The sequence below is a fragment of the Mercenaria mercenaria genome, chromosome 5, assembly GCF_021730395.1.
Source record: "Mercenaria mercenaria strain notata chromosome 5, MADL_Memer_1, whole genome shotgun sequence".
Classification (NCBI taxonomy): domain Eukaryota; kingdom Metazoa; phylum Mollusca; class Bivalvia; order Venerida; family Veneridae; genus Mercenaria; species Mercenaria mercenaria.
The window spans coordinates 33,556,240-33,584,039 of NC_069365.1; the positions used below are offsets into that span (position 1 = coordinate 33,556,240).

Here is a 27,800-nt window from a genome sequence, read left to right on the forward strand (position 1 = left end):
TCAAATGTCTCTGTTACTATCAAAGCTATTGACTTGAAACTTAAAATACTTATTTACCATCAAAGTCTTCACCAGGAGAAACAATCCCCATTACTATGATTTGAATTTTGACAGAATTATGACCCTTTTTTACTTAGAATGTTTTGTTAAAATTTTTGATAAAGTCAAATAACTCAGTTACTATTAAAGCTTTTGACTTGAAACTTAAATAGTTATTTACTATCAAAGTCTGCATCAGGAGAAATGATCCCCATTACTCTGATTTGAATTTTGACAGAGTTATGTCCCTTTTTAACTTGGAATTATTTTACTGTCAAAGTTCTAATTCAGAGTCAAGCACTGAGAAATGTCAGGCGCGCTGTCTTACAGACAACTCTTGTTTATTTTCACAAAGGGGTGCATATTAGTTGGCTTTATATACACAAAGGTAGAGCGTCCTACATTATTTTCCAGTTTGATAGCACATAAATATTGCCGAAAATCGGACAGTTTTTGTCAGCTATCTTGTGTTTACGTTATTTGCATCTCCCTTTGAAGAGCGCTTTCAGCAGGGTCTAAAAGCAGGTACGGTACCGTACCTATTAAATATTGATTTTTTTTTAGATGTCCGTAACCGGCTAAACAGCTGTTGCGATTTTCATGCAAAGTCATTGATATGTGTGCCGAACTAGCCCGAGTTGCCGATAAAATTTTTACGATATAAACAGTTTGTCTTGGTTATTTTGGGAATTTTTTGGATGAAAATTGGGAAAATGGTCGCTTTTTTCTATTGGGAAAAGGTCCGCTTACTGGTACTTTACAAAGAAGGAAAAAAATCGCTTATGCAGTAGATCAAAAAAACTTTCACAAATGCAAACTGATACCTCTCACATTACCTGTTGGAAGACTGTTCTGATGCATTCGATTCCTGTTCTTGTTCAGTAAACAAAATGGCAAATGTCTTGAAGTATTTTGAAAACATGGCAAACATAATTATGTCTTTTTTATTCCTTCAATGCTGGTTTGATTTACATCAAACTTTATCTGTAACATTATTAGAAGGTCCTCCCACTTTTGTTCAAATTTATGATTGTCCCCTTCAAAGGGCCACTAGAGCAAAAAAAGTAATAACTTTAAATACCTTCTTATGCACTCACGTGTGAAACTTTATCAATAGCATTATTATAAGGTCCTCTCCCAAATGTGTTCAAATGGGGGTGCTTGGCTCCTTTTAGGGACTGCTAAAGCTAAAAACAGAAATGCCTTTAAATGACTTATTCTTATGAAGCACGTGATGAATCTTCATAAAACTTGATTTGTAGCATTTTTATAAGGTCCTTAGCCAACTTTATTCAATTGGGGACACTTGTCACCTTTATGGAGCTGCTAGAGTTAGAAATAGAAATACGTTTAAACAAGTTCTTCTCATAAACTGCGTAATGGATCTTCATCAATCTTGGTCAGTAGCATCATCAGAGCTATATTGTGATCACCCTGTGTCCATTGTCCGTTCTTTTTCAACAGTTTCTTTATTTTTATACGCCCGAAGGGACGTATTATGTTATGACGCCGGTGTCCGTCCGTCTGTTAGCAATTTCGTGTCCACTCTTTAATTCTTGAACCCCTGGAAGGATTTCAAAGAAACTTGACACAAATGTTCACCACATGGAGACGACGTGCAGAGCGCTTGTTTCGGATGACTAGCTTCAAGGTCAAGGTCACACTTATGGGTCAAAGGTCATATGAGTGTGTTTCGTGTCCGCTCTGTAACTCTTGAACCCCTTGAAGGATTTCAAAGAAACTTGGCACAAATGTTCACCACACTGAGACGACGTGCAGAGCGCTTGTTTCGGATGACTAGCTTCAAGGTCAAAGTCACACTAGGAGTGAAAGGTCATATATGACTTTGCTGTGTCCGCTCTGTAACTCTTGAACTGCTGGAAGGATTTCAAAGAAACTTGGCACAAATGTTCATCACACTGAGGCTATGTGCAGAATGCATGTTTTGGATGACTCGCTTCAAGTTCAAGGTCACACTTAGGGGTCAAAGGTCATATATGACATTGCTTTGTGTATATTGCTCTTCATTGCAGTGCTCTTGTTTTTATTTGGCAGATCCCTTTTTTGTTCTCTTACAATAAATTGTTTTTGTATTACTTCCCTTTTTTGTTACTATACGTACCTTATTTTGAAACTTTTTTATTATGGGCCGTGGGGAAAAACCGAGACCACTTTTCTGTGGTACAACATGGATGGTACATCCAATTTTTAGATGTATTTTGACATAACTTTACCTGGTAAGAATTTTTTTCGTGGACTTAGAATTTTTTGGAATTTCTTCTTTTTGTTGTTCCTGTCCTTTGGGCTTCAACAGTCAAGTTCTTTAAATTTTGCTCCCATCCTCTGATGTAACCTTTAGGGTGTATATTGCCCCGCTTGGCGGCGCTGTTTTTTGTCCACTCTGTATCTCCTAAACCCCTTGAAGGATTTTCATTAAACTTGGTACAAATGATCACCTCATCAAGAACTCATGATTCAGCTATGTCAACTCAAGGTCAAGGTCAAAGGTTTGAGCTCTGTATCTCCTAAACCCCTTGAAGGATTTTCATGAGTCAGTTCAAGGTCAGGGTCACAGCTCAAGGTCAAAGGTTTACCTATTCACTATCCATAACATTGGCAGAGGATTTAGCTGTCTTTCAGACTGCTTTGTCCCTATTCTTATGTGAATCTAATAAGAAATAAATTCTGTTACCAGGATGGAACTATACTAGCGTGGAAATGTCGAAAAACAGCCTAAACTTGGTGTAAATTTTACCTAACATTACCTTGAATTTTTTTTATTTTTCCTTTGTAATTTGAGAAAATAATGCATTTATGGAAGGGAAAATACCATCTGGAGTCCTGACTGAATGCAATAATTGAAGGTCGTTTAAACGTTATTGATTTGTGTTTTGAAGATCATGTAAACGTTTACAAAATTCTGTAAACGTGGAAGTTTTATTGAAAGAAAGAAAAACAAACTTGTAAAAATTAGATAGAAAATGGGATTATGTCATTATTATCTAGATACAAAATATATTTGGTCTTATACACTTGAAGGCAGCACAATGTATTAATGATCAGATATAAAGATAGACAACTCTATGTAGATTTTAAGTGGAACTTTGCGCTAAGTTAATTCCCTTGTACTCATGTGTTTTTTTTAGCCTGAGGGTTTTTATTAGGTTTAATAGACTTTTACCATATGGAGGATTTAACGATGGTCGCATGTGTCAGTGTTTATGCTAAAAGTTGCTGATTTTCTGCATTTACAGAGACAGGTACTTGACTTTATATACTGTTGTTTCCTTGACATGACATACACGATTTGCAAAGTTTAATTCATTGTATGTTGTGCTATCTTAAAATAAGCAAATAACATATGGAGTTAAATTGGAACAGTTTAACTTTGATGATAAAAGGTGTATGAATCAAGGTTAAATATACCACATAGGATCTGGTTAACATTGTTATTTTGTGTATAGTGCCATCTTTCTTGTCTGGTAGAAACTAGTAAGTTCTGTCACATAGGTCATTAACAAAAGTTTTTAATGTTGTTAGATAGATACATACAGCATGTTTAACAGCTGATTGATTGTTCTTTTTTAGTTAAATAGCAGCAAGTGTTTCTGCCTTTGCGACCAGTGCAGACCAAGAGCCTGCACATTCGTGCAGTCTGATCATGGTCTGCACTGTTCGCCATTCAGTGAGTATCTTTTTGGTAAACACCCCTTTTAACAGTTAATGGTACTGTCCAAATTGAAAGATGGACAAGTTCATTGTAGAAATTTAGCAGGGTAAGGGTTAAAGTTGGACATGTTGGCAGTAAACGAAGTACAGTATAAGTTCTCAAAACAATTGGTAATTAATTAACCATGTTTTCACTGTACACATTAATTTAAAAGTGTGATGAACTATAGCTCAAGGTGTTGACTAACCTGTAAAATTGTTCATTTATCTAGGCTGAGGTTTTTGAATAAGAACGTCATATGAGCCGTGCCATGAGAAAACCAACATAGTAGGTTTGCGACCAGCATGGATCCAGACCAGCCTGCGCATCCGCGCAGTCTGGTCAGGATCCATGCTGTTCGCTAACAGTTTCTCTACTTCCAATAGACTTTGAAAGTGAACAGCATGGATCCTGACCAGACTGCGCGGATGCGCAGGCTGGTCTGGATCCATGCTGGTCGCAAACCCACTATGTTGGTTTTCTCATGGCACGGCTCAATTATACTTGTATCATGTAAAGTTTGCTTTAGGAAGTTATAAGTATATTGCAGTTTGAAGATGTTTAGAAAGATATCACAAGATAGTTGATCAAGGTAGAGATTGCTTTTCGGGTAGTTGTGTTTTATTAGACCAACAGGAAATGCTTAGAAAATCAAAAAATACTGACCACTGTGGCATTGTCAAAAAAATGTTGAGGAGACAGTATTGAACATGTTTGATAGGCAAAATCGACAGTCCTTAAATGGTCAAAAACTTGGTCCTGAATTGGTCAAAAACTGCTTAAGCAAAACAGTACTCTCAAATATCAATATGAAAACTTGCAAAGTCAAACCCTCATGAAAATAAATTAATTTTTAGCTTGTCTAATAAAAAAAAAAAAAAACCTACAAGGTATTGTCATCACTTGATTGTCGACGTCAGCGTTTGTTAAATGTTTTGTATAGGTCCACCTTTTCTCAAAAACAGTAAGAGCTGCAGCTTTAAAACTTTGCACACTTATTTATCATCATTAGGTGTCTTAGTAGGCCAAGAACCATAACTCTGATATGCATTTTGTCAGAATTATGGCCCTTTTTGTACTTAGAAAATTCGAGTTTCTACGTTAAAATTTTTGTTTAGGTCTGCCTTTTCTCAAAAGCTATAAGAGATACAGCTTTGAAACTTTGCACACTTGTTTATCATCATTAGATGACTATATAGGCCAAGAACCATAAATCTGGTTTGCATTTTGTCAAAATTATGGCCCTTTTTGTAGTTATTGGTTGTACACAGTATTTGCTCAGACATACACAGTGTAATGCAGCATAATGAGTGTTTTTGGGTTGTTTCAGGGGGGAAATTCAGCTGCTTTCCCCTCTCCATAAAGTATTTTTTCCCCAATTTTTGAGAAAAAATTGAGAATTTGAAAAAAGAATAAAATTACATTTTCTAACGAAAACTGAGATAAGACAACAAGCTTCCAAGTCATTTTCTTCTGGAGTGTATTTATAAATGACAAAAGTCGTTGTATTATGATGCAATTTTTCTCCTAATTTAGCTTTTATGGCACAATTTCCCCGCAGACGGGCCCAGCTGCCATTCCTCTGGTGCTGAATAAAATACAGAAAATATACCATATGACAGAAAACAAAGTTTTACATCTATTTGAAATTTGTATTTTCTGACATTGTTTCTTTAATGATTTAATTGAATTAAGAGGTTCTTCTGTCAGCTATCCTGAATACATGAAATGAATGAAGATGGCCTCTATTTGCTTTGTAACTTGATTACTGTATTAACAGTACAGAATGGCTAGTTTTTCGTTCATACTTAAGTTGTAACAAATTTGTATCGATGTGTGAGTATTTTAATTTTGTGTTAAATATTTACAGTGGCAATGTTATGCCCGGTGTTGACATTTGACTGTTTAATATCTGTCTAATGCAAATAGTAGGTGACTGTAACATAAAGTTAATTTTATTGCAGTTTACTTTGACATTACCTGTGTATCTCAGTATGAACAGGACAAGATAGATAAATAATGCTAATCATGACTTCCTTGACCCTGATACATGTATTTATGCCAAAAATAGTACACATGTTATCATGCCTTATAATTTTTTCTCTCTCATATTGACTTAAATGACACGGGATAGTTTCGTATTTCTGGCCTGCTTGACTATTCAAAGAATAGATAGAGCTATTGGACTCACCTATGCGTCGGCGTCCCCGTCCCGATTTAGTTAAGTTTTTGTATGTAAGCTGGTATCTCAGTAACCACTAATGGGAATCGATTGAAACTTCACACACTTATTCACTGTGATAAACTGACTTACATTGCACAGGTTCCATAACTCTATTTTGCTTTTTTGCAAAATTATGCCCCTTTTTCGACTTAGAAATTTTTGGTTAAGTTTTTGTATGTAAGCTGGTATCTCAGTACCCACTAATGGGAATGGATTGAAACTTCACACAATTGTCCATTGTCATGAGCTGATATGCATTTTTACAGGCTCCATAACCCTGTTTTGCAATTTTACAAAATTATGCCCCTTTTTCAACTTTAATGATATTCATTCAATTGACAAGGCTGTTGAATAGTCGAGCATTGCTGTCCTCTTACAGCTCTTGTTTTTAATGAAATGAATAGATGGTTTTTATTGGCAAAATATACAACTGGTTAATACATTTGTTAGAATTCCTGTAAATATGTTTTTCTTGTGTAAAATTAAATAATGAATATATGGTTAAAGATTTTCCATAGAGACAGCCGGTGCTAAAATGCTTACCTTAGGTACCGAGGGTGGTGGTCTCAAAGGATCATCCAGTCATGTATATTCAACTAAAATTTGCAAAAAATGGTTATGAGGCTCATAGTCTTACCTTATACTATAAAAATGTATATGTGTTGTAGGCCAGTCATAATGCAGGTAATATTGGACAGGATTTAGTGGTTGGGCAATTTGATCTTTTTTTTCAAAATTTAGCATCTTGAAACAGATATTTAACTTGTTTTCAGCATAAAAACAGCAGAATGAACAGAATTGAAAATGACATAAAATGATGAGCTAAGTATGTGCAAGACATTGGCTCTACTTAGAGAACATTTACATAAAATTCTTTTTCCAAGAAAAATCAGGGCTCAGAATGTAAGGGAAAAAATTAAAGTGATATATATATTCTACCTGATCAGGGGTTTCATTAATTATTGAACTGATGAAATAGTAGCCGAAAGTTGCCAAGTAGAGGCCTCTATAATTGTGGGGTCCAGACTGCTTAAGGCCCCCACTGGTTGAAATTAATTTAGCAGTTTGCTTGTTGCTTGTTGGAAAGGGGCCTAATTTGATGGAGTTATGAATATATTTACGGGTGTTCCTCGTGCAGGACGTAGAATTTAATGAGCGTAAGTTTGTAGTTTAGTTCATGCAAACAGAAATAAAATTTACAGGTGCCTTTATATTGTATATTTACAGCTGTGCCAGTGCAGAAGGTTGCCAAGGTGGCAGAAACAACAACAAGCACTCCAGTGGAGACTAAAGACACTATCACAAATGCTGTCAGCAAACAAACCAAGGTAATACTTAATAGAGTAGTGAAACCACAGATACTTGGGGTTTGGACCAGCTACAACCCTGCCCTGGTCTAAAATTTGGCCAAATGCAACAAAGACCATCAGTGGGTATTTCTATGATTTTAAAAAGATTGGATTGATTTTGAGTAAAATGTTATTTGAGCTGTTACGATGTTGTTCGATGGTCTTTGTTATATTGGCCAGATTTTAGACTAGGGCAGTGTCATAGCTGGTCCAAACCCCAAGTATCTGTGAATGAAACTCGCTAATTGGAGTCTAAATTTTACCAGTCATTTCAGAGCAGGTTTGGTTTATGTCTATATAAATGCCACACCCATAAGGATACCATTTAATTGGGCCTGTGGTAATAACGTCGTACAAAAAACTGAACAAAAAATTCATGTGAAGAAAGCGAAGTGGCTGAGAACAAAAAAGTTTATGGAAATGAGATCATTTAAAAAAGTGCAGAGAAGGCAATTCTTTAGCCCTTAGCACTTTGGTTTGATCATTAATCAGACCGGAATGATCAACATAAAATGACTATGTGTTTTAAACTGTATAAACTGGTTATAAACACATATAAATAATTGTGAAATTTGTCTGATTTTTTAGCTTGTCTAATTTTTGAAAAAAAGTCTATGAGGTATTGTCATCAGCGTTCGTTAAAATTTTTGTTTAAGTCCACCTTTTCTCAAAAACTAGAAAAGCGACAGCTTTGAAACTTTGTACACTTGTTAATCATCATTAGTTGACTATGTAGGCCAAGAACCATAACTCTAACCTGCATTTTGTCAGAATTATGGCCCTTTTTGTACTTAAAAATTCTGAGCTATAACACTTTCCTTTCATACTGACCAGCACTTGCAGATGAGTGATGGCACCATGTGTATGTATTTGTTTTTTTAGCAACATTCAAATGTAGTACAGGGTTCGAATTTAGCCAGATTTTCTACTTGCATTTTTTCGCAAGTGGTATTTTATTTAACTTGCTAAATGAAAAAACAACTTGCATTTTCTGCGACTTGTCACTTTATTAGAACATTAACACAAACATCCACGTGACAAGTCCAGCCAATCGTATTTGCGCTATATAAATAGTAACTTATTATAGATTACCAAAAAACCCACCGGATGCGGTAAACGTCATCAAAATTGGCGCAGGTACTTGTCAGCAGTTGAAAAGACATGCGCACGGGACATGTATCGAGTGTAAACTTCCGTTTACGACGGAAGATGAAAGAGTGCTCCGAAATTCGTTCTGCAAATAACAATGCGCTGCAATGACCGCGAGTTGTTAAAGAAAGAACAGTGTAAGATCGAGACGACCGTTAGAAATGCACATTATTCAGCCAAAAATTTTCACTCGCAAAAAATTGCTGGTGGCTGAAATCTCACCTCGCAGTTTGAAATTTGCACTCGCATTTCGCGAGTATGCGAGCTTAAATTCGAACCCTGTAGTATTGCTGTTTGAAAGCTCTTGTTTCTTTCTAATTGATGAGACTATTTGACAGAGAGATAATGTTACAGAGTCATAATAAAAAGATGGTATTGTTTATTAAAACAACCTGTATGAATATGATCAATTCATAAATCCGCAAGCTCTGTTAATAGTTATTAAATTTATGTGCAACATGTTTTTGTATGAATTTTGGTATGAATTATACCTGGAATATCAAGTTCATTTGTAGGAAACTAATTTTATCTATATGAGTTACACCTGATATAACCGTTGGATCAGTATATATGAATTACACCTGCAATATTCATGGATGTTGCTGAGGGGCCTCCGTGGCCGAGATGTTTAGGTCGCAGACTTCAAATCACTTGCCCCACATTGACGTGGGTTAGAGCCTCTCTTGGGGCGTTGAATTCTTCAAGTGAGGAAGCCATCCAGCTGGCTTACGGAAGGTCGGTGGTTCTACCCAGGTGCCCGCTTGTTATGAAATACTGCACGGATGGGCACCTGGGATTTTTCTCCACCATCAAAGCTGGAAAGTCGCCTATAATTGTGTCAGTGCTAACTTTAGTGTAAATACTGTACAACCAGAAATATCCATGTAATTGTTGTCAGCATAAGATACGCCTAAAATGTCTGTGTTGCTGGTATGAATTACATCTAAAATATACATTTCATTGGAATGAGTTACTGGTACTCATGATAAACCCGGACAGATGATAAAGTCGACCACCTTGGAAATATTCGATTGTAATCGGTTATTTATAAAATTGAACACACCATCTAATAGTTTCCTCTTAATACACCAACTGGTGTAAACAAAAACAAAATTGGTAAATATTCTGTATAAATAAATGACTTACATTTATTTGTATAAAAAAATATTCATCCAAAATTACTGGGGAAGAGGGTGTTTTTTTTGCGCATGCTCACTGCCGAAACATGAAGGCCTGACATTGGGTCACTTTTCATTACTTGATCAGGAATGACTGTTGCAACTTTTTGAGAAAGTTTCAATATAATAATACGAAGAAAATTTTGTAAATGACAAAGTGGTCGAATTTATCATCAGTCAACGTTCATATAGTCCCCATTTTACAAACCCCTTTCAGGGCCTCACTTCGTGTGAGTTTGCTCACTAAATATAAATTTGAATTATGTAAAGTTTTCAGCAAATGTTAAGCTTTATTTTGATACCGACCATTGATTACAATTTGTAAAAATAAAAAAGTTACATGTAAAAAACGTCATTTTCTGTTCGGGTTTATCAACAGTACCAGTATGTTTGAACTGAAGCTAAAATATTCATGTTGTTTGAATGCACTTAAAGACACTCCACAGAATAACAGTTACTGTATTTTTGTATTTCCTTGTCAGATGGTAATGAAAAAATTGAGAAATATAAGTATCTTAGTGTCTTATAATCTAGGTAAATTGACAGTGACATATGCAGGGGTTCCACTAGACCCGAAAACCCAAGAGTCCCAGGACCCTTGGGCCCAAATTTTGAAGGGTCCTTTTCCAAAATACAGGAGTCCTGTCCCGCCATGTCAATACACGTCAATATAATTTACTATATTTTTTTATTCAGTAATACGTAGATCTTTACCATAAGAATACAATAACCCCAAGATCATGTTACAGCATAATAAAAATGTCAGTCTCAGGTCATATAGTCTCATATTGTAAACTAATATTTATCAAAATTCATGTTATTTTAATTAGGTTTTTCTTCAATATTTCATTTCATTTTTAATAACAGAACAGTGCTATAACACTCTAGAAAAATGTATCCAAAATGTACTATCCGAATACTGTTACACTTTCAGAATGTCATCGGAAAGTAGTTTTTGCTCAGTTTATTTGGCAAACTAAGCTAAATCAGCGATAGTTCCTCAAATAATGATGCTACTTATCATAAAAAACTGCATTGAAAGTCGATTTTTTTTTTTAGGAATTTTGGAAATATGCTTGATCTTGACATCGGGTGTAATTAGACCCGTGGACGGACATTCTAAACTTATTTTTGCTTTCGAAATTCATCAAAATTTGAGAAGTTTCTTGTTGAAATTACGAGATGATCACTTAACAATGGTCTAATTTAAAGTGGGCATGAAAAAATCTTGCAGGGCACTTTTCACGTGCTCGGTAATCAGCTGCTTACGATAATTTAATAATTGGCGCCTTTTTTGACAGTACACAGGATTCGCTTTATCAATTAACTTCAACACTTCATTGATTTCTTGTTACCTATGTGCACTCGCCGTGATGTAACTTGCTGATAAAAAATCAGCGAGGCATGTCTACAGGAGAAAGGGCGGGATTTAGCAGAGATCAAAGGCAGGAGAGCATGACCGCGAGTGTTTATTTTGAATACACGTGTCTATCGTGGAAATAGTTTTACTGAAGGAAATTAATGATAAGAGAAAGGATTATCAAAGGAAAATGCCCCCGGGTCCCGAAGGACGCACAGGCAAGTATTCTGCCGGGTCCTTTGAGCGTCTTTTGAAAATCTCCCGGGTCCGGACCCGGGTTCCCGGGTCAAATGGAACCCCTGATATGTAAGACCAAGACAATATGTTTAATATCGAAACATTTTATTGAATTTTTGTAGCAGTATGCACAGTAGTTTGATGTTATAGGTTTAGTTTGGACCACACTTTGTTTCTAAAGTTGAGTTTAGGACCACACTTTGTTTCTAAGGTTGAGTTTAGACTACACCTTGTTTCTACAGTGTAATATAGTTACTTATCTATGTTCCAAAACTGAACCACTGACGTTAACCCGGACATACACACATACGTTTTAAAACTATATAAAATAGAATGAATAAATTTGCAGATGAAGATGTGAAGGGAGGGCCTAAATTGCCCACCTGTCATCTTGTAGTATAGCTGAATTATACCAGTATTATCAGAATTACATTTACAAAGTTCATGTGGGAGGAAATGTAGCTTACTAGGTTGTGGTGGGTCTTTAAGATTTCCATGCTTCATATTTCAGGATACTGCAGCATTGAGTGACGAGAACTGGCCAGCTCTCTGTGAAGTTACAGAAGTCACATCTCCATCAGTCAACAACAAAAAACCTCAAATGAAACCAGAACCCAGTCCAGCAATTACCACAAACAATAACCAGTCCAATAGTGACTCTGGGGGAGATGACTCCTCCAAAGAAAATAAAGAGAATGCCTCCTCAAATGATGAAGGACAGAGAACACCAAAAAGAAAAGGTAAACTTACACAGATTACTTGATATTTTGCTATTGTAGGTGTTGACCAAGTGGTAGAATCAATGATGTTTTGCATGCCAGGTGGTTAGTAGGCTTTATGTTCTTTATGTTCCAAGTGAGGCTTGAACCAGCAGAAGTATATTTGGCAGCATTAACAACTATGCCACAAAAACCCATGGAAACTTATCAACTTCTGTGTATTTATTTGACTATGTTTTATGACCTGCAAAACTTGCACTGGATCTACATTTAATCTTAGTGGGTTCAGTAAGATATTGATACAAATGACCAGCATATCAAAACAAGGTGCAGAACACTATTTTCAGCCATTTTGGTTCAATGTCAAGGTCGCATGGTGATGTGGAAAATCAGATAGCCAGTACTGCGTGTTTGCTTCATATTTTACTTGATGGAGAATCGTTGGGTAACGTACCATATAAATGTTCCCACAGTGAGGCTGTATATACATGTATATATGATTGTAGTCTTCTCAGTTTAAAGCATTGTCATCTTGCATTAAATATGCAGTTGTATACAGTTTACAAAGGACATATTGTTTCTTTAGTATTGCTGGTAATGACACCAGGGCCCTCGATCGGCCGTTTTTACCGCCGAATATCGGCTGCTTCCCCCGCCAAAATAGTATCCTTTTTTCCCCCTCCTGAGAAAAAAAATCCCCCTTACTGGGCATTCGGTTGACCCGAGGTCCCGGGTTTTTGATCCGCGAAAATCGAGAAAAACTTGTATTTGACCCGCACAATATATGCTTCGTGCGTCGGGTTGACTCGCGGAAATTTTGTTTGATGCGTCTCGTGTTCGAAAGTTCTGCCCCTTGTCAATCAAAATCCCAGTCAATTTCAATATTGTTCGCCGTCATTCGCGGAAGTATGGCAGTAGGCGGAGCGTCATATGTTAATTAGCTGCCAACAGATGTCAATCACGCCACGCGCCGATTGACACGTGGTCATCTCGCGGTTTATTTCAGTACAATAATCCCTGTCATTATCAAAGGTGTTACTGATCAATGTATAAAAAATAATTGATAAACAATGCAGCTTTAGATTATCGTCTTTGCACAAATTGGATAATTAAAATCATTATTTTGTTTATTTTGTTTGCTTGATACGATAACGAGAGCCGGTCAACCGTTACGGTCTATAGAAAATTTATTATCATTGCCGAGGCTTTGTTTGGTCCAAAATAAATTAAATGCTTTAATAAGCAGAAATTGTAAGTATTGAACAGGTATGGTAAAAAAAAAAAAAAAAAAATTTAAAACGGGTATTTCATCAAGAATTTTAAATGTTTACTTTCGTTTTCCATATTTGTCACCCGTTTTCGCGACTGTGATTTTCGGACATTTTCATCATTTCTTACAAGATTTTTCTAGTACAGTCTAAATAAAAAGCCATTTGAAAGTCTGCATTTAAGAAAAATATGATCACTATTGCAAAAGCAGCCCTTATTTTGAAGCATTTTTTGATAATAAAATGCAAAGGCACCAAACCCCACCCACTTTTAGACAACTAAAATATAAATTGATTAAAAAAATCTGTAATGATAAATGTACTTGTTGTAGGTAAAGTTTGTGGAAGTTTCATTAATAACAGTATAGCTTGACCCCTGAAAAGCTGATCTTGACATGATATAATTGCAGTTACCAGTAGTATGTTGAGAAAAAGAAACAACTTTAGTTTATAATGAGAGTTATACATGTTATAGTTCTTACATAGTATGTTATTCTTTGAAGGCAATGAAAATTCCCCCTTTTGGCTAAAACGACGGGAAAATTCCCCCGCCTGAGGGCTGCGGACCCCTTCCCCCAAAGTAGAGTGAGGGCCCTGGACACTGTTTAAGTGGGTAGTTACACATTTTTTACTTTAAGCAAAAGCTGCTTTTAGCTCGATGGGTTAAGTTAGCAATACTACTGGAGAAAGGATTTCTCAAAGCTAATGTCCCTAAACCACCTCAGGAACAAGATGTAAACCTGGCATGTTAACCTTGGAAAAAAGACACATGCTATGTATATTGTGAAGTGAAATTGCTGAAATGACAGTTTTGTTTTGTTTTGCTATGAGATGTGGAGACTTAAGTAATGTTTGAATATTTTTCTCTTCATCCAGATGTTGCAGTTGCATATTTAATACAGGGCATATACAATTGCACACAAACAGTTAAAGTTCTATATGTGAAAAGCTGAGGAAATATTTATCATTGGTTACTGTATTGGAAAATTAATGTAATTAGATTCACATCTGTCTTACTGCCTACATGACAACATGACAAACAAGGTGTTTCTGTTTTTAGCGAAGTTTTGTTTGAAATAGGTTGAGTTATTAAATAAATCCAGTCACTCCTGCTGGCATTTTGTTCTGCATCTTGGTAGAGGCAAATCCTGTAATTCTGCAGGTCCTGAAGCAGCTTGCCACACGTCTGATTGTGAGAGTACATGGAAGATAAGAAAAGTTCCATATTTTTTTTTTTCAGGCTTGAAACAAAAATGGGTTCCTATGAATATAGACCACAAATCTGGAAGAAACCGAAGGAGTCGGAGTGCTGGACGTGCTCCACGTCCTAATTCTGCCATGGTGGATAAAAATATTGACAGAAATAGACCAGAGAGAAATAGAGACAGATTTGGTAAGCTGACTGATTTTTCATTGACAAAATAGCAACATAGTTTGCAGTTATCTTCCTTTACTGTAGTTGTACCGGTCACCACAAACGTTCTTGTAGATATTTTTAGCCCACCATCATCAGATGGTGGGCTATTAAAATCACTCTGCGTCCGTGGTCCGTCCGTCCGTCATTCCGTCCGTCCGTCCGTTAATAATTTCTCGTTATCGCATCTCCTCAGAAACTACTGGGGGGATTTTGACCAAACTTTGTCAGAATGATGTATTGGTACCCTAGTTGTGTCCCCCTGAAAATCAGACTGGTTTAACAATTTTTGAGTGAGTTATGGCCCTTTGTTTATTTCTATATTTTACATAGATTTATATAGGGAAAAACTTTGAAAACCTTCTTTTCCAAAACCACAGAGCCTAGGGCTTTGATATTTGGTTTGAAGCATCATCTAGTGGTCCTCTACCAAGATGATTCAAATTATTTCTCTGGGGTCAAATATGGCCCCGCCCTGGGGGTCACATAGTTTATAATGACTTATATAGGGAAAAATTTTGAATAACCCCTTGTCCAAAACCACAGGGCCTAGGGCTTTGATATTTTGTATGTGACATCATCTAGTGGTCTTCAACTAAGATTGTTCATATTATACTCCTAGGGTCAAATATGGCCCCGCCCTGGGGGTCATATGGTTTACATAGACTTACATAAGGAAAAACTTTGAAAATCTTCTTGTCCAAACCACAAAGCCTAAGGCTTTGATACTTGTAATGTAGCATCATCTAGTGGTTCTCTACCAAGTTTGTTCAAATTATCGCCCTAGGGTAAAAAATGGCCCTGTCCCGGGGGTCACATGGTTCATATAGACTTAAATAGGGAAAAGCTTTTAAAATGTTCTTGTCAATAACTACAACATTCAAATTTAGACCACATGTATATTTTGGAGTGGCAAGATGAACCTTGACATGAGTTGACCTTGATTTTGACCTAGTGACCTACTTTCACATTTCTGTAGCTACAGCCTTCAAATTTGGACCACATGTATATTTTTGAGTGGCAAGATGAACCTTGACATGAGTTGACCTTGATTTTGACCTAGTGACCTACTTTCACATTTCTGTAGCTACAGCCTTCAAATTTGGACCACATGCATAGTTTTGTGCACTGGAAAAAACTTTGACCTTGATTTTGACCTAGTGACCTACTTTAACATTTTTGAAGGTACAGGCGTCAAATTTGGACCATATGCATAGTTCCGTGTTTCAAAATGAAATTTGACATTGATTTTGACCTAGTGACCTACTTTCACATTTCTCAAGCTACAGCCTTCAAATTTGGACCACATGCATAGTTTTGTGTACCGAAAACAACTTTGACCTTCACATTGACCTAGGGACCTACTTTCACATTTTTAAGGTACAGGCTTCAAATTTGGACCACATGCATAGTTTTGTATTCCGAAATAGAATTTGACCATGATTTTGACCTAGTGACCTACTTTTACATTTTTCAAGCTACAGCCTTCAAATTTGGACCACTTGCATAGTTTTTTGTACCGAAATGAACTTTGACCTTTACATTGACCTAGTGACCTACTTTCACATTTTTAAGGTACAGGCTTCAAATTTGGACCACATGCATAGTTTTGTATTCCGAAATAGAATTTGACCTTGATTTTGACCTAGTGACCTACTTTTACATTTCTCAAGCTACAGCCTTCGAATTTGGACCACTTGCATAGTTTTGTGTACCAAAATGAACTTTGACCTTAAGATTGACCTAGTGACCTACTTTCACATTTCTGAAGCTACAGGCTTCAAATTTAGACCACATGCATAGGATTGTGTACCGAAACAAACTTTGACCTTGACATTGACCTAGTGACCTACTTTCACATTTCTTAAGCTACAGCTTTCGAATTTGGACCACATGCACAGTGTTGTGTACGGAAATGAAATTTGACCTTGAGGTAGTCAGTAAGTCTTGAAATTTGGAACACTCAAAAATGGCACATTGGTGGGCGCCAAGATCACTGTGTGATCTCTTGTATTTCTGAACCCGCTTGCGGTGAGCTAGACTTAGTCTTCACTTTTGGCAGTTCGGTGTATGTGTGTGCGTCCGTCCGTCTGTGCGTCTGATTTTGTCCGGACCATAACTTTGACATGCATGGACCAATCTTGTTTATATTTGGCATGAATGTTTACCTCAATGAGAAGGCATGTCATGCGCAAACCCCATGTTCCTATCTCAAAGGTCAAGGTCACAGTTGGAGGTCAAAGGTCAAATTGAAGTTTGTCCGGAGCATTTCTTCTTCATGCATGGTGGGATTTTGATGTAACTTGGCATGAATGTTCACCGTTATGAGACGAAGTGTCTTGCGCAAGAACCAGGTCCCTAGGTCTAAGGCCAAGGTCACACTTGACACCTGGCAGGCTCGACATTCTGCCTGTGGGCATACTTTTTAGCTCATCTGATTTTTTGAAAAAAAATGATGAGTTATTGTCATCACTTGAGCGGTTGTCGGCGTCGGCGTTGCCTGGTTAAGTTTTATGTTTAGGTCAGCTTTTCTCCTAAACTATCAAAGCTATTGCTTTGAAACTTGGAATACTTGTTCACCATCATAAGCTGACCCTGTATATCAAGAAACATAACTCCATCTTGCTTTTTGCAAGAATTATGGCCCCTTTTGTACTTAGAAAATATCAGATTTCTTGGTTAAGTTTTATGTTTAGGTCAACTTTTCTCCCAAACTATCAAAGCTATTGCTTTGAAACTTGGAATATTTGTTCACCATCATAAGCAGACCCTGTACATCAAGAAACATAACTCCATCTTGCTTTTTGCAAGATTTATTGCCCCTTTTGGACTTAGAAAATCAGTTTTCTTGGTTAAGTTCTATGTTTAGGTCAGCTTTTATCCTAAACTATCAAAGCTATTGCTTTAAAACTTGCAACACTTGTTCACCATCATAAGTTGACCCTGTACAGCAAGAAACATAACTCTGTCCTGCTTTTTGCAAGATTTATGGCCCCTTTTGGACTTAGAAAATATCAGATTTCTTGGTTAAGTTTTATGTTTAGGTCAACTTTTTCTCTTAAACTATCAAAGCTATTGCTTTGAAACTTGCAACACTTGTTCACCATCATAAGCTGACCATGTACAGCAAGCAGCGTAACTCCATCCTGCTTTTGCAATAATTATTGCCCCTTTTGGACTTAGAAAATCAATTTCTTGGTTGAGTTTTATGTTTAAGTCAACTTTTCTCATAAACTATCAAAGCTATTGCTTTAAAACTTGCAACAGTTTTTCACCATTATAAGTGGACACTGTACATCAAGAAACATAACTGTATCCTGCTTTTTGCAAGAATGATGGCCCTTTTTAGCCCACCATCATCAGATGGTGGGCTATTAAAATCACTCTGCGTCCGTGGTCCGTCCGTCCGTCATTCCGTCCGTCCGTCAGTCCGTCCGTCCGTCCGTCCGTTAACAATTTCTTGTTATCGCATCTCCTCAGAAACTACTGGGGGAATTTTGACCAAACTTTGTCAGAATGATGTATTGGTACCCTAGTTGTGTCCCCCTGAAAATCAGACTGGTTCAACAATTTATGAGTGAGTTATGGCCCTTTGTTTATTTGTATAATTTACATAGATTTATATAGGGAAAAACTTTGAAAACCTTCTTGTCCAAAACCACAGAGCCTAGGGCTTTGATATTTGGTATGAAGCATTATCTAGTGGTCCTCTACCAAGATGATTCAAATTATTTCTCTGGGGTCAAATATGGCCCCGCCCTGGGGGTCACATGGTTTATATAGACTTATATAGGGAAAAACTTTGAAAAACCTCTTGCCCAAAACCACAGGGCCTAGGGCTTTGATATTTTGTATGTGACATCATCTAGTGGTCTTCAACTAAGATCGTTCAAATTATACCCCTAGGGTCAAATATGGCCCCACCCTGGGGGTCATATGGTTTACATAGACTTATATAGGGAAAAACTTTGAAAATCTTCTTGTCCAAACCACAAAGCCTAGGGCTTTGATACTTGTAATGTAGCATCATCTGGTGGTTCTCTTCCAAGTTTGTTCAAATTATCCCGCTAGGGTCAAATATGGCCCCGCCCCGTGGGTCACATGGTTCATATAGACTTATATAGGGAAAAGCTTTTAAAATCTTCTTGTCAATAACTACAACATTCAAATTTGGACCACATGTATATTTTTGAGTGGCAAGATGAACCTTGACATGAGTTGACCTTGATTTTGACCTAGTGACCTACTTTCACATTTCTGTAGCTACAGCCTTCAAATTTGGACCACATGCATAGATTTGTGCACTTGAAAAAACTTTGACCTTGATTTTGACCTAGTGACCTACTTTCACATTTTTGAAGGTACAAGTATCAAATTTGGACCATATGCATAGTTACGTGTTTCAAAATGAAATTTGACATTGATTTTGACCTAGTGACCTACTTTCACATTTTTGAAGGTACAGTCTTCAAATTTGGACCACATGCATAGTTTTGTGTTCCGAAATTAAATTTGACCTTGATTTTGACCCAGTGACCTACTTTCTCATTTCTCAAGCTACAGCCTTCAAATTTGGACCACATGCCTGGTTTTATGTACCGAAACAAACTTTGACCTTTACATTGACCTAGTGACCTACTTTCACATTTTTGAAGGTACAAGCTTTAAATTTGGACCACATGCATAGTTCTGTATTCTGAAATTAAACTTGACCTTGATTTTGACCTAGTGACCTACTTTCACATTTCTCAATCTACAGCCTTCAAATTTGGACCACATGCATAGTTTTGTGTACCAAATGAACTTTGACCTTAAGATTGACATAGTGACCTACTTTCACATTTCTGTAGCTACAGGCCTCAAATTTAGACCACTTGCATAGGATAATTGTGTACCGAAACAAATTTTGACCTTGACATTGACCTAGTGACCTACTTTCACATTTTTGAAGGTACAGGCTTCAGATTTGGACCACATGCATAGATTTGTGTTCTGAAGTGAAATTTGACCCTTGATTTTGACCTAGTGACCTACTTACACATTTCTCAAGCTAAGCCTTCAAATTCGGACCACTTGCATAGTTTTGTGTACCAAATTAAACTTCGACCTTAAGATTGATCTAGTGACCTACTTTCACATTTCTCGAGCTACAGCTTTCGAATTTGGACCACATGCACAGTGTTGTGTACGGAAATGAAATTTGACCTTGCGCTAGTCAGTAAGTCTTGAAATTTGGAACACTCAAAAATGGCCCTTGGTGGGCGCCAAGATCACTCTGTGATCTCTTGTTAGACTTAGAAAATCATGGGTAGGACAATATTTCTATTACACAAAAAAAATCAGATGAGCGTCAGCACCCGCAAGGCGGTGCTCTTGTTATTCAGTGTTTTCTTCTTTTTGATTACAGAAGAATATTGCCGAAATAATTTTAAAATTGAGTATCTTTTTTCAGAAAAAATACTGCTACTGTTGGAAATAATGATTAAATAGGAAATCAGCCTAAATTACAAAAACGCTTTGATTTCATTTGTCAAGTTCAAATGGCCTTGTGATTATCCTCATTGCAGGATATTTGTATTGATAGTGATTACTGGTAATATACTAATATAGTTAAGGGAGATAATTCCTGCAGGCAGTTCGCTGTTTCCTTTCTCAGTTTCAGTTGATTAAGCAAACAGACTTTTTGCAGATTTAAACATTTTTAAAACGAAAACCTTTTTTTAGCCCACCATCATCAGATGGTGGGCTGTTCAAATCACTCTGCGTCTGTGGTCTGTCGTCCTTCCGTCTGTCCTTCAATTTCTTGTTATCGCATCTCCTCAGAAACTACTGGGGGGGATTTTGACCAGACTTTGTCAGAATGATGTATTGATACCCTAGTTGTGTTCCTATGAAAATCAGACTGGTTCAACAATTTTTGAGTGAGTTATGGCCCTTTGTTTATTTTTATGATTTACATAGATTTATTTAGGGAAAAATTTTGAAAATCTTCTTGGCCAAAACCACAGGGCCTAGGACTTTGATATTTGGTATGAAGCATCATCTAGCGGTCCTCTACCAAGGTTATCCTAATTATTTTCCTAGGATCAAATATGGCACCGCGCTGGGGGTCACATGGTTTATATAGACTTATATAGGGAAAAACTTTAAAAATCTTGTCATTACCTACAACATTCAAATTTTGACCTTTATGTATAGTTTTGAGTGGCTGGATGAACCTTGACATGAGTTGACCTCGATCTTGACCTAGTGACCTACTTTCACATTTCTGTAGCTACAGCCTTCAAATTTGGACCACATGCATAGGTTTGTGTACCAAAATAAACTTTGACCTTGACATTGACCTAGTGACCTACTTTCATATTTAATTTGGGCCACATGCATAGTTTTGTGTTACGAAATAAAATTTGATCTTGATTTTGACCTAGTGACCTACTTTCACATTTCTCAAGCTACAGCCTTCAAATGAAAGGACCACATGCATAGTTTTGTGTACCAAAATGAACTTTGACCTTGAGATTGACCTGGTGACCTACTGTCACATTTCTGTAGCTACAGCCTTCAAATTTGGACCACCTGCATAGGTTTGTGTACAGAAATAAACTTTGACCCTGACATTGACTGAGTGACCTATTTTCACATTTTTGAAGGTACAGGCTTCAAATTTGGACCACATGTACAGTTTTGTGTTCCGAAATGAAATTTGACCTTGATTTTGACCTAGTGACCTACTTTCACAATTCTTAAGCTACAGCCTTAAAATTTGGACCACATGCATAGTTTTGTGTACCGAAATGAACTTTGACCTTGAGATTGACCTAGTGACCTACTTTCACATTTGACAAGCTACAGGCTTCAAATTTGGACCACATGCATAGTTCTGTGTTCTGAATTGAAATTTGACCTTGATTTTTACCAAGTACCTACTTTCACATTTCTCAAGCTGCAGCCTTCAGTTTTGAAGCACAGGCATAGTTTTGTATACAGAAATGAACTTTGACCTTGAAATTGATCTAGTGACCTACTTTCACATTTCTCAAGCTGCAGCTTCAAATTTGGACCACATGCACAGTTTTGTGTACCGAAATTAACTTTGACCTTGATTTTGACCTTGATCTAGTCTTGAAATTTGGAACATTCAAAAATGGCTCAGTGATGGGCGCCAAGATCACTCTGTGATCTCTTGTTTGAAGGTTATTATAAATTGAAAAATAAAAATTAAAGAGGAATGATACAAATTAATCAGCTCTGCAATTTTTCATGAATAGTCAATGGATTTATATTTTGGAATCTCAAAACTTGTCTTCATAACAAAGTGGAAAATATGTTCTGCTTCATAAAAATAAGTTATCAAGCTTCTGAATTTTAAGCATATTTACGGCTAGAAAAGATAGATACAGAACTGTTTAGATTAACATAAGGAATCTTCTTTAAAATTCAGCTTTAATGAAACTCTTTTTTTGAAAATCTACAAAAATATTTGATACTTCTAATAGAGGGTTCCTACAGTTACCATGTCTATAAATCATTAATCATTAATTCTGCACAGTTGATACATTGTTGGCAAGTTATCGTGTTGTTCTCAGAAACACTAGTGGTAATAAACACAAGGCCATTGAACAATGACATTGAATTATAATGTAGAGACAATAAAATTGTTCTTGTAAAGTATTTTTTGTACAATTACACGCCATGCATATATCAGGATACAACAGTGACAAATGGACAAGCAAAAATCTACTTGAACAAGTAATAGTTGGTGACATGTAGTTACAATATGAATTAGACCAGGATATAAATGTGGTCTCCTATGATAAAGCTGTCTTAAGTTGACTAGTTAATATTCTGTAGGCAATTCAATATAATATTTTATTTAAAATGCTTTAGTTTCAATTTAGTACTCATTTTTGTATAAAAATAAATCGATTGCAAGCAAAAAAGCAGCTGGAGTCGCTCTTAGTATAGATTTTTGTGTGTGTTTTTGTAGGTTGCCCGGTCTGTCCATTTAAATACAAACTGTATTCTGTATGCAATGGTCGCAGTGTCTTTTAAATAGGTCATTGTGCCTTGAAGTCTCTGTGTTTGATACTTACCTTGACACTAGAAGAGTTTGATACTTACCTTGACACTAGAAGAGTTTGATACTTACCTTGACACTAGAAGAGTTTGATACTTACCTTGGCACTAGAAGAGTTTGATACTTAACTTAGCACTAGAAGAGTTTGATACTTACCTTGGCACTAGAAGAGTTTGATACTTACCTTGACACTAGAAGAGTTTGATACTTACCTTGACACTAGAAGAGTTTGATACTTAACTTAGCACTAGAAGAGTTTGATACTTACCTTGACACTAGAAGAGTTTGATACTTACCTTGGCACTAGAAGAGTTTGATACTTAACTTGGCACTAGAAGAGTTTGATACTTACCTTGGCACTAGAAGAGTTTGATACTTACCTTGACACTAGAAGAGTTTGATACTTACCTTGACACTAGAAGAGTTTGATACTTACCTTGGCACTAGAAGGGTTGGATACTTACCTTGACACTACCGTATTTTGGTGTGTATAGGTCGCGGTAATGTAGAGTCCGCATCTAATTTTTGCTCTGGAAATGGTCGGAAAATTTAATTTCTAGCGTATTAGTCGCAGTTAAATTTCAGATTTTTTCCCCAGCAATATTTAATATTTACCGGCAAAAAAGTTATGGCGGCGGCCATATTGATGCCGCGGACTGAATTATTATCAGAACCTGATTGGTGGAAATCGGACTGTGTTATTTTCGTTCCCAACCGTTTCGTACCAACAGTAGTATCGGTAACAGACTACATCAAAGAAAAGCGGCTTTTTGACACTAATTGGCAGCAGACGTCAGTTATCATGCAAGTTTAAGTGTGAATTGTTTGCACAGCAATTATAACACCTTTCCGTGTCATGTAATTAACCGCGTTCTTTTGATTCTGAGTAAAAAGATTAACAAAATATCTCTTTTTGGATTTTTTTTCTTTTATTTAAAAATCAAAAGTAAAAAATAATCATTCAAGCTTTTTAATACACTAAGAATTAGTATAAACAATGTTTGGAATGGAGGACGGATCTGTCCGGATTTTATCCAACCCGGAGTACATGTTAATGGCGTCCAGTAAAACGAAAGTAGAAACAAACGTAATTCAGACTGCAAAACATCTTTGAATTAAAGTCATTCGTAATTTTAATAGTCTGTATGGGTTATTTACGATATATTTTATTGAAAGTAACCGCTATTAGTTAAAAGCCGCCGATATTGATATTTTTTATCCATTTTGTTCGTTCGTAACAGATGCACGTAATTTTGCGAGAGCTACGGTCAGAAAATTGGCCCGAAAAAAAAAACTGCTGGCAATGTTCTGACATATAGGTCGCAGGAACTTTTTCAGGCAGCAAAATGGGTAGAAAAAGTGCGACCTATACACACTAAAATACGGTAGAAGGGTTTGATACTTACCTTGGCACTAGAAGAGTTTGATACTTACCTTGACACTAGAAGAGTTTGATACTTACCTTGACACTAGAAGAGTTTGATACTTATCTTGACACTAGAAGAGTTTGATATTTACCTTGACACTAGAAGGGTTGGATACTTACCTTGACACTAGAAGGGTTTGATACCTTGACACTAGAAGAGTTTGATACTTACCTTGACACTAGAAGAGTTTCAATGCTTTTGCCAATATATCTTAATGTAAATAATCTACTTTTGTGTACTTGAACCAACAGGTTCTGAATCTGATAACTGGAGAAAAGATATGCGACTACCGAGTCCCAGAGGTCATGTTAGACGTGGAGGAAGAGGAGGTGGTGTGATGAGGGGCAGAGGGCGTGGTGGGGGTCGAGGAAGAGGCAACAGAATGGATGCTGAAAGTTTAACAGGTGGGTGCTATTCTGGAGTTAAATGATTAAACCTAAGTAGATGCTTGCATGAGCATTGATTAAATTTCTACGTATGCAGTGTTTATTCCAGAAATCGAAAAACTGGGGAAGGGGGATAGGGAATCTCCCCTTTGTCTGAAAAATAGGGGGGATTTTTCAAAAACAAGCGGGGTTCCTTGCAGAGAAGTGTGGGAGGTCATATACACAAGCAAAACAAGCATGGCTTTGTTCAGTGATGTTTTATTACAGGTAACAGCTTGTTTCACTATTGATAAATTTGTTATTTTAGAGAGGTTTCTTCATTGCATCTTAGTATGCTTCACTTGCATCAAACTCTCACAGGAGTACACTCAAACTGAAGTTTTGATTACTCTGAATGGGAAGTTTGGAAAAAATCTGTGATTCCCTTTTTTTAGCTCACCTGTCACAAAGTGACAAGGTGAGCTTTTGTGATCGCGTGGCGTCCGTCGTCTGTCCGTGCGTGCGTGCGTTTGTGCGTGCGTAAACTTTAGCTTGTGACCACTCTAGAGGTCACATTTTTCATGGGATCTTTATGAAAGTTGGTCAGAATGTTCATCTTGATGATATCTAGGCCTAGTTTGAAACTGGGTCACGTGCGGTCAAAAACTAGGTCAGTAGGTCTAAAAATAGAAAAACCTTGTGACCTCTCTAGAGGCCATATTTTTCATGAGATCTTCATGAAAATTGGTCAGAATGTTCACCTTGATGATATCTAGGTCAAGTTCGAAACTGGGTCACGTGGGGTCAAAAACTAGGTCAGTAGGTCTAAAAATAGAAAAACCTTGTGACCTCTCTAGAGGCCATATTTCTCAATCGATCTTCATGAAAATTGGTCAGAATGTTCACCTTGATGATATCTAGGTCAAGTTTGAAACTGGGTCATGTGGAGTCAAAAACTAGGTCAGTAGGTCTAAAAATAGAAAAACCTTGTGACCTCTGTAGAGGCCATATTTCTCAATGGATCTTCATGAAAATTGGTCAGAATTTTCACCTTGATGATATCTAGGTCAAGTTCGAAACTTGGTCATGTGGGGTCAAAAACTAGGTCAGTAGGTCTAAAAATAGAAAAACCTTGTGATCTCTTTAGAGGCCATATTTCTCAATGGATTTCATGAAAATTGGTCAGAATGTTCACCTTGAGGATATCTACGTCAAGTTCGAAACTGGGTCACGTGCGGTCAGAAACTAGGTCAGTAGGTCTAAAAATAGAAAAACCTTGTGACCTCTCTAGAGGCCATATTTCTCAATGGATCTTCATGAAAAATGGTGAGAATGTTCACCTAGATGATATCTAGGTCAGGTTTGAAACTGGGTTACGTGCCTTCAAAAACTAGGTCAGTAGGTCTAAAAATAGAAAAACCTTGTGATCTCTCTAGAGGCCATATTTCTCAATGGATCTTCATGAAAATTGGTCAGAATGTTCCTCTTGATGATATCTAGGTCAAGTTTGAAACTGGGTCATGTGGGGTCAAAAACTAGGTCAGTAGGTCTAAAAATAGAAAAACCTTGTGATCTCTTTAGAGGCCATATTTCTCAATGGATCTTCATGAAAATTGGTCAGAATGTTCACCTTGAGGATATCTACGTCAAGTTCGAAACTGGGTCACGTGCGGTCAAAAACAAGGTCAGTAGGTCTAAAAATAGAAAAACCTTGTGACCTCTCTAGAGGCCATATTTCTCAATGGTTCTTCATGAAAAATGGTGAGAATGTTCACCTAGATGATATCTAGGTCAGGTTTGAAACTGGTTTACGTGCGTTCAAAAACTAGGTCAGTAGGTCTAAAAATAGAAAAACCTTGTGATGTCTCTAGAGGCCATGTTTCTCAATGGATCTTCATGAAAATTGATCAGAATGTTCCACTTGATGATATCTAGGTCAAGTTTGAAACTGGGTCACGTGCGATCAAAAACTAGGTCAGTAGGTCAAATAATAGAAAAACCTTGTGACCTCTCTAGAGGCCATATTTTTCATGAGATCTTCATGAAAATTGGTGAGAATGTTCACCTTGATGATATCTAGGTCAGATTCAGAAGTAGGTCACGTGCCTTCAAAAACTAGGTCATTAGGTCAAATAATAGAAAAACCTTGTGACCTCTCTAGAGGTAATATTTTTCAATGGATCTTCATGAAGATTGGTCAGAATTTTTTATCTTGATGATATCTATGTCACATGTGCTTTAAAACTAGGTCACTATGTCAAATAATAGAAATAACGACGTCGTACTCAGTTCAACACTAGGTCATGTGGGGATAGGTGAGCAATTCAGGACCATCATGGTCCTCTTGTTTTGACATTCTGATTATTTGCATTAGAATTTTCATCGCGTATTATCGGTGGAGATCATGGGGGCTCATTAATTAGAACAATAAACAATATCTAGTCATGTGACCAAAGGGAAAGCATTCTTGTCAGTAAAATATTGCTTTTGTGCTTTTCTGTTTTTTGCTGTTTATGTAGCTTTAAGCTTTGTGAATTCATGCCTACAGTCTAGGATGCTCGCGCCCTGTCGCACATACGACCCAGGAATGTGCGGGATCTTGAAAAATCTAGCATGATTATTGCAATGGCACGTCCTAGAATAAACACTGCATTATGAATGCTAGAAGTGTAATGAAACAAGTCAGATACAACCAAAGCTAAAAAGGAGCCACCAGTTGAACTATGTAGACCTGATTCCAAGGTTATAAGGGATTGGCTTCCTGTCTCAGGATGTAGCCTTACCATTGGACAATTTCAAGTTCAAATCAATCATTTGAGTCCCAAATGTCTCAATATATTGGACCCAGATGTGACATATATACTATCTTGTATTTACCTTTTCTAGTATTTTCATGTATATAGTTGATTGCTTTTTTTAATCAAAAAAGAAGTAAAAGGCAGAAAATAGGATTTATTGATATAAGTATAATGAGGTATCACATTGATTTATATAGTTGCGAATTCATGTAAAATACCAGCTGTCTGACCGGATTCTTCCTACGATAAACCAGCTCAATGAATGTCATGTTTTCATGTACTTGATTTCATATTGTGATGCATGCACAAAAATTGATCTCCATGTTTATTACTAAAAACATGAAAACTGCTGTATATTACTGACAGTTTTTGAGTACTATATTTCTTGTAATCTTGACAGTTCCTAGTGACAGACGTGCAAATTTTAATGACCAAATGCACTTGTTCAGGAACTATTTTCCACAAGTCATATAAAATAGGAATGTTT

The 27,800-nt window shown here is 36.7% G+C and overlaps 1 protein-coding gene across 3 annotated transcripts in view; it reads left to right on the forward strand.

Annotated features, from left to right (window-relative positions):
• LOC123556812 (la-related protein 1B-like) overlaps window positions 1–27,800 on the forward strand; it is a 75,363-nt gene that overhangs the window by 11,720 nt on the left and 35,843 nt on the right. For 2 of the 3 annotated variants that reach the window (XM_045347805.2, XM_053543143.1), the window contains exons 2-5: window positions 7,200–7,300; window positions 11,757–11,985; window positions 14,473–14,625; window positions 24,402–24,554. In XM_045347805.2, coding sequence (XP_045203740.2) covers window positions 7,200–7,300; window positions 11,757–11,985; window positions 14,473–14,625; window positions 24,402–24,554 — 636 coding nt within the window. Of the gene's footprint in view, window positions 1–3,163; window positions 3,300–7,199; window positions 7,301–11,756; window positions 11,986–14,472; window positions 14,626–24,401; window positions 24,555–27,800 lie in introns of those variants that run through there. The other variant, XM_053543144.1, reaches the window with a different exon arrangement.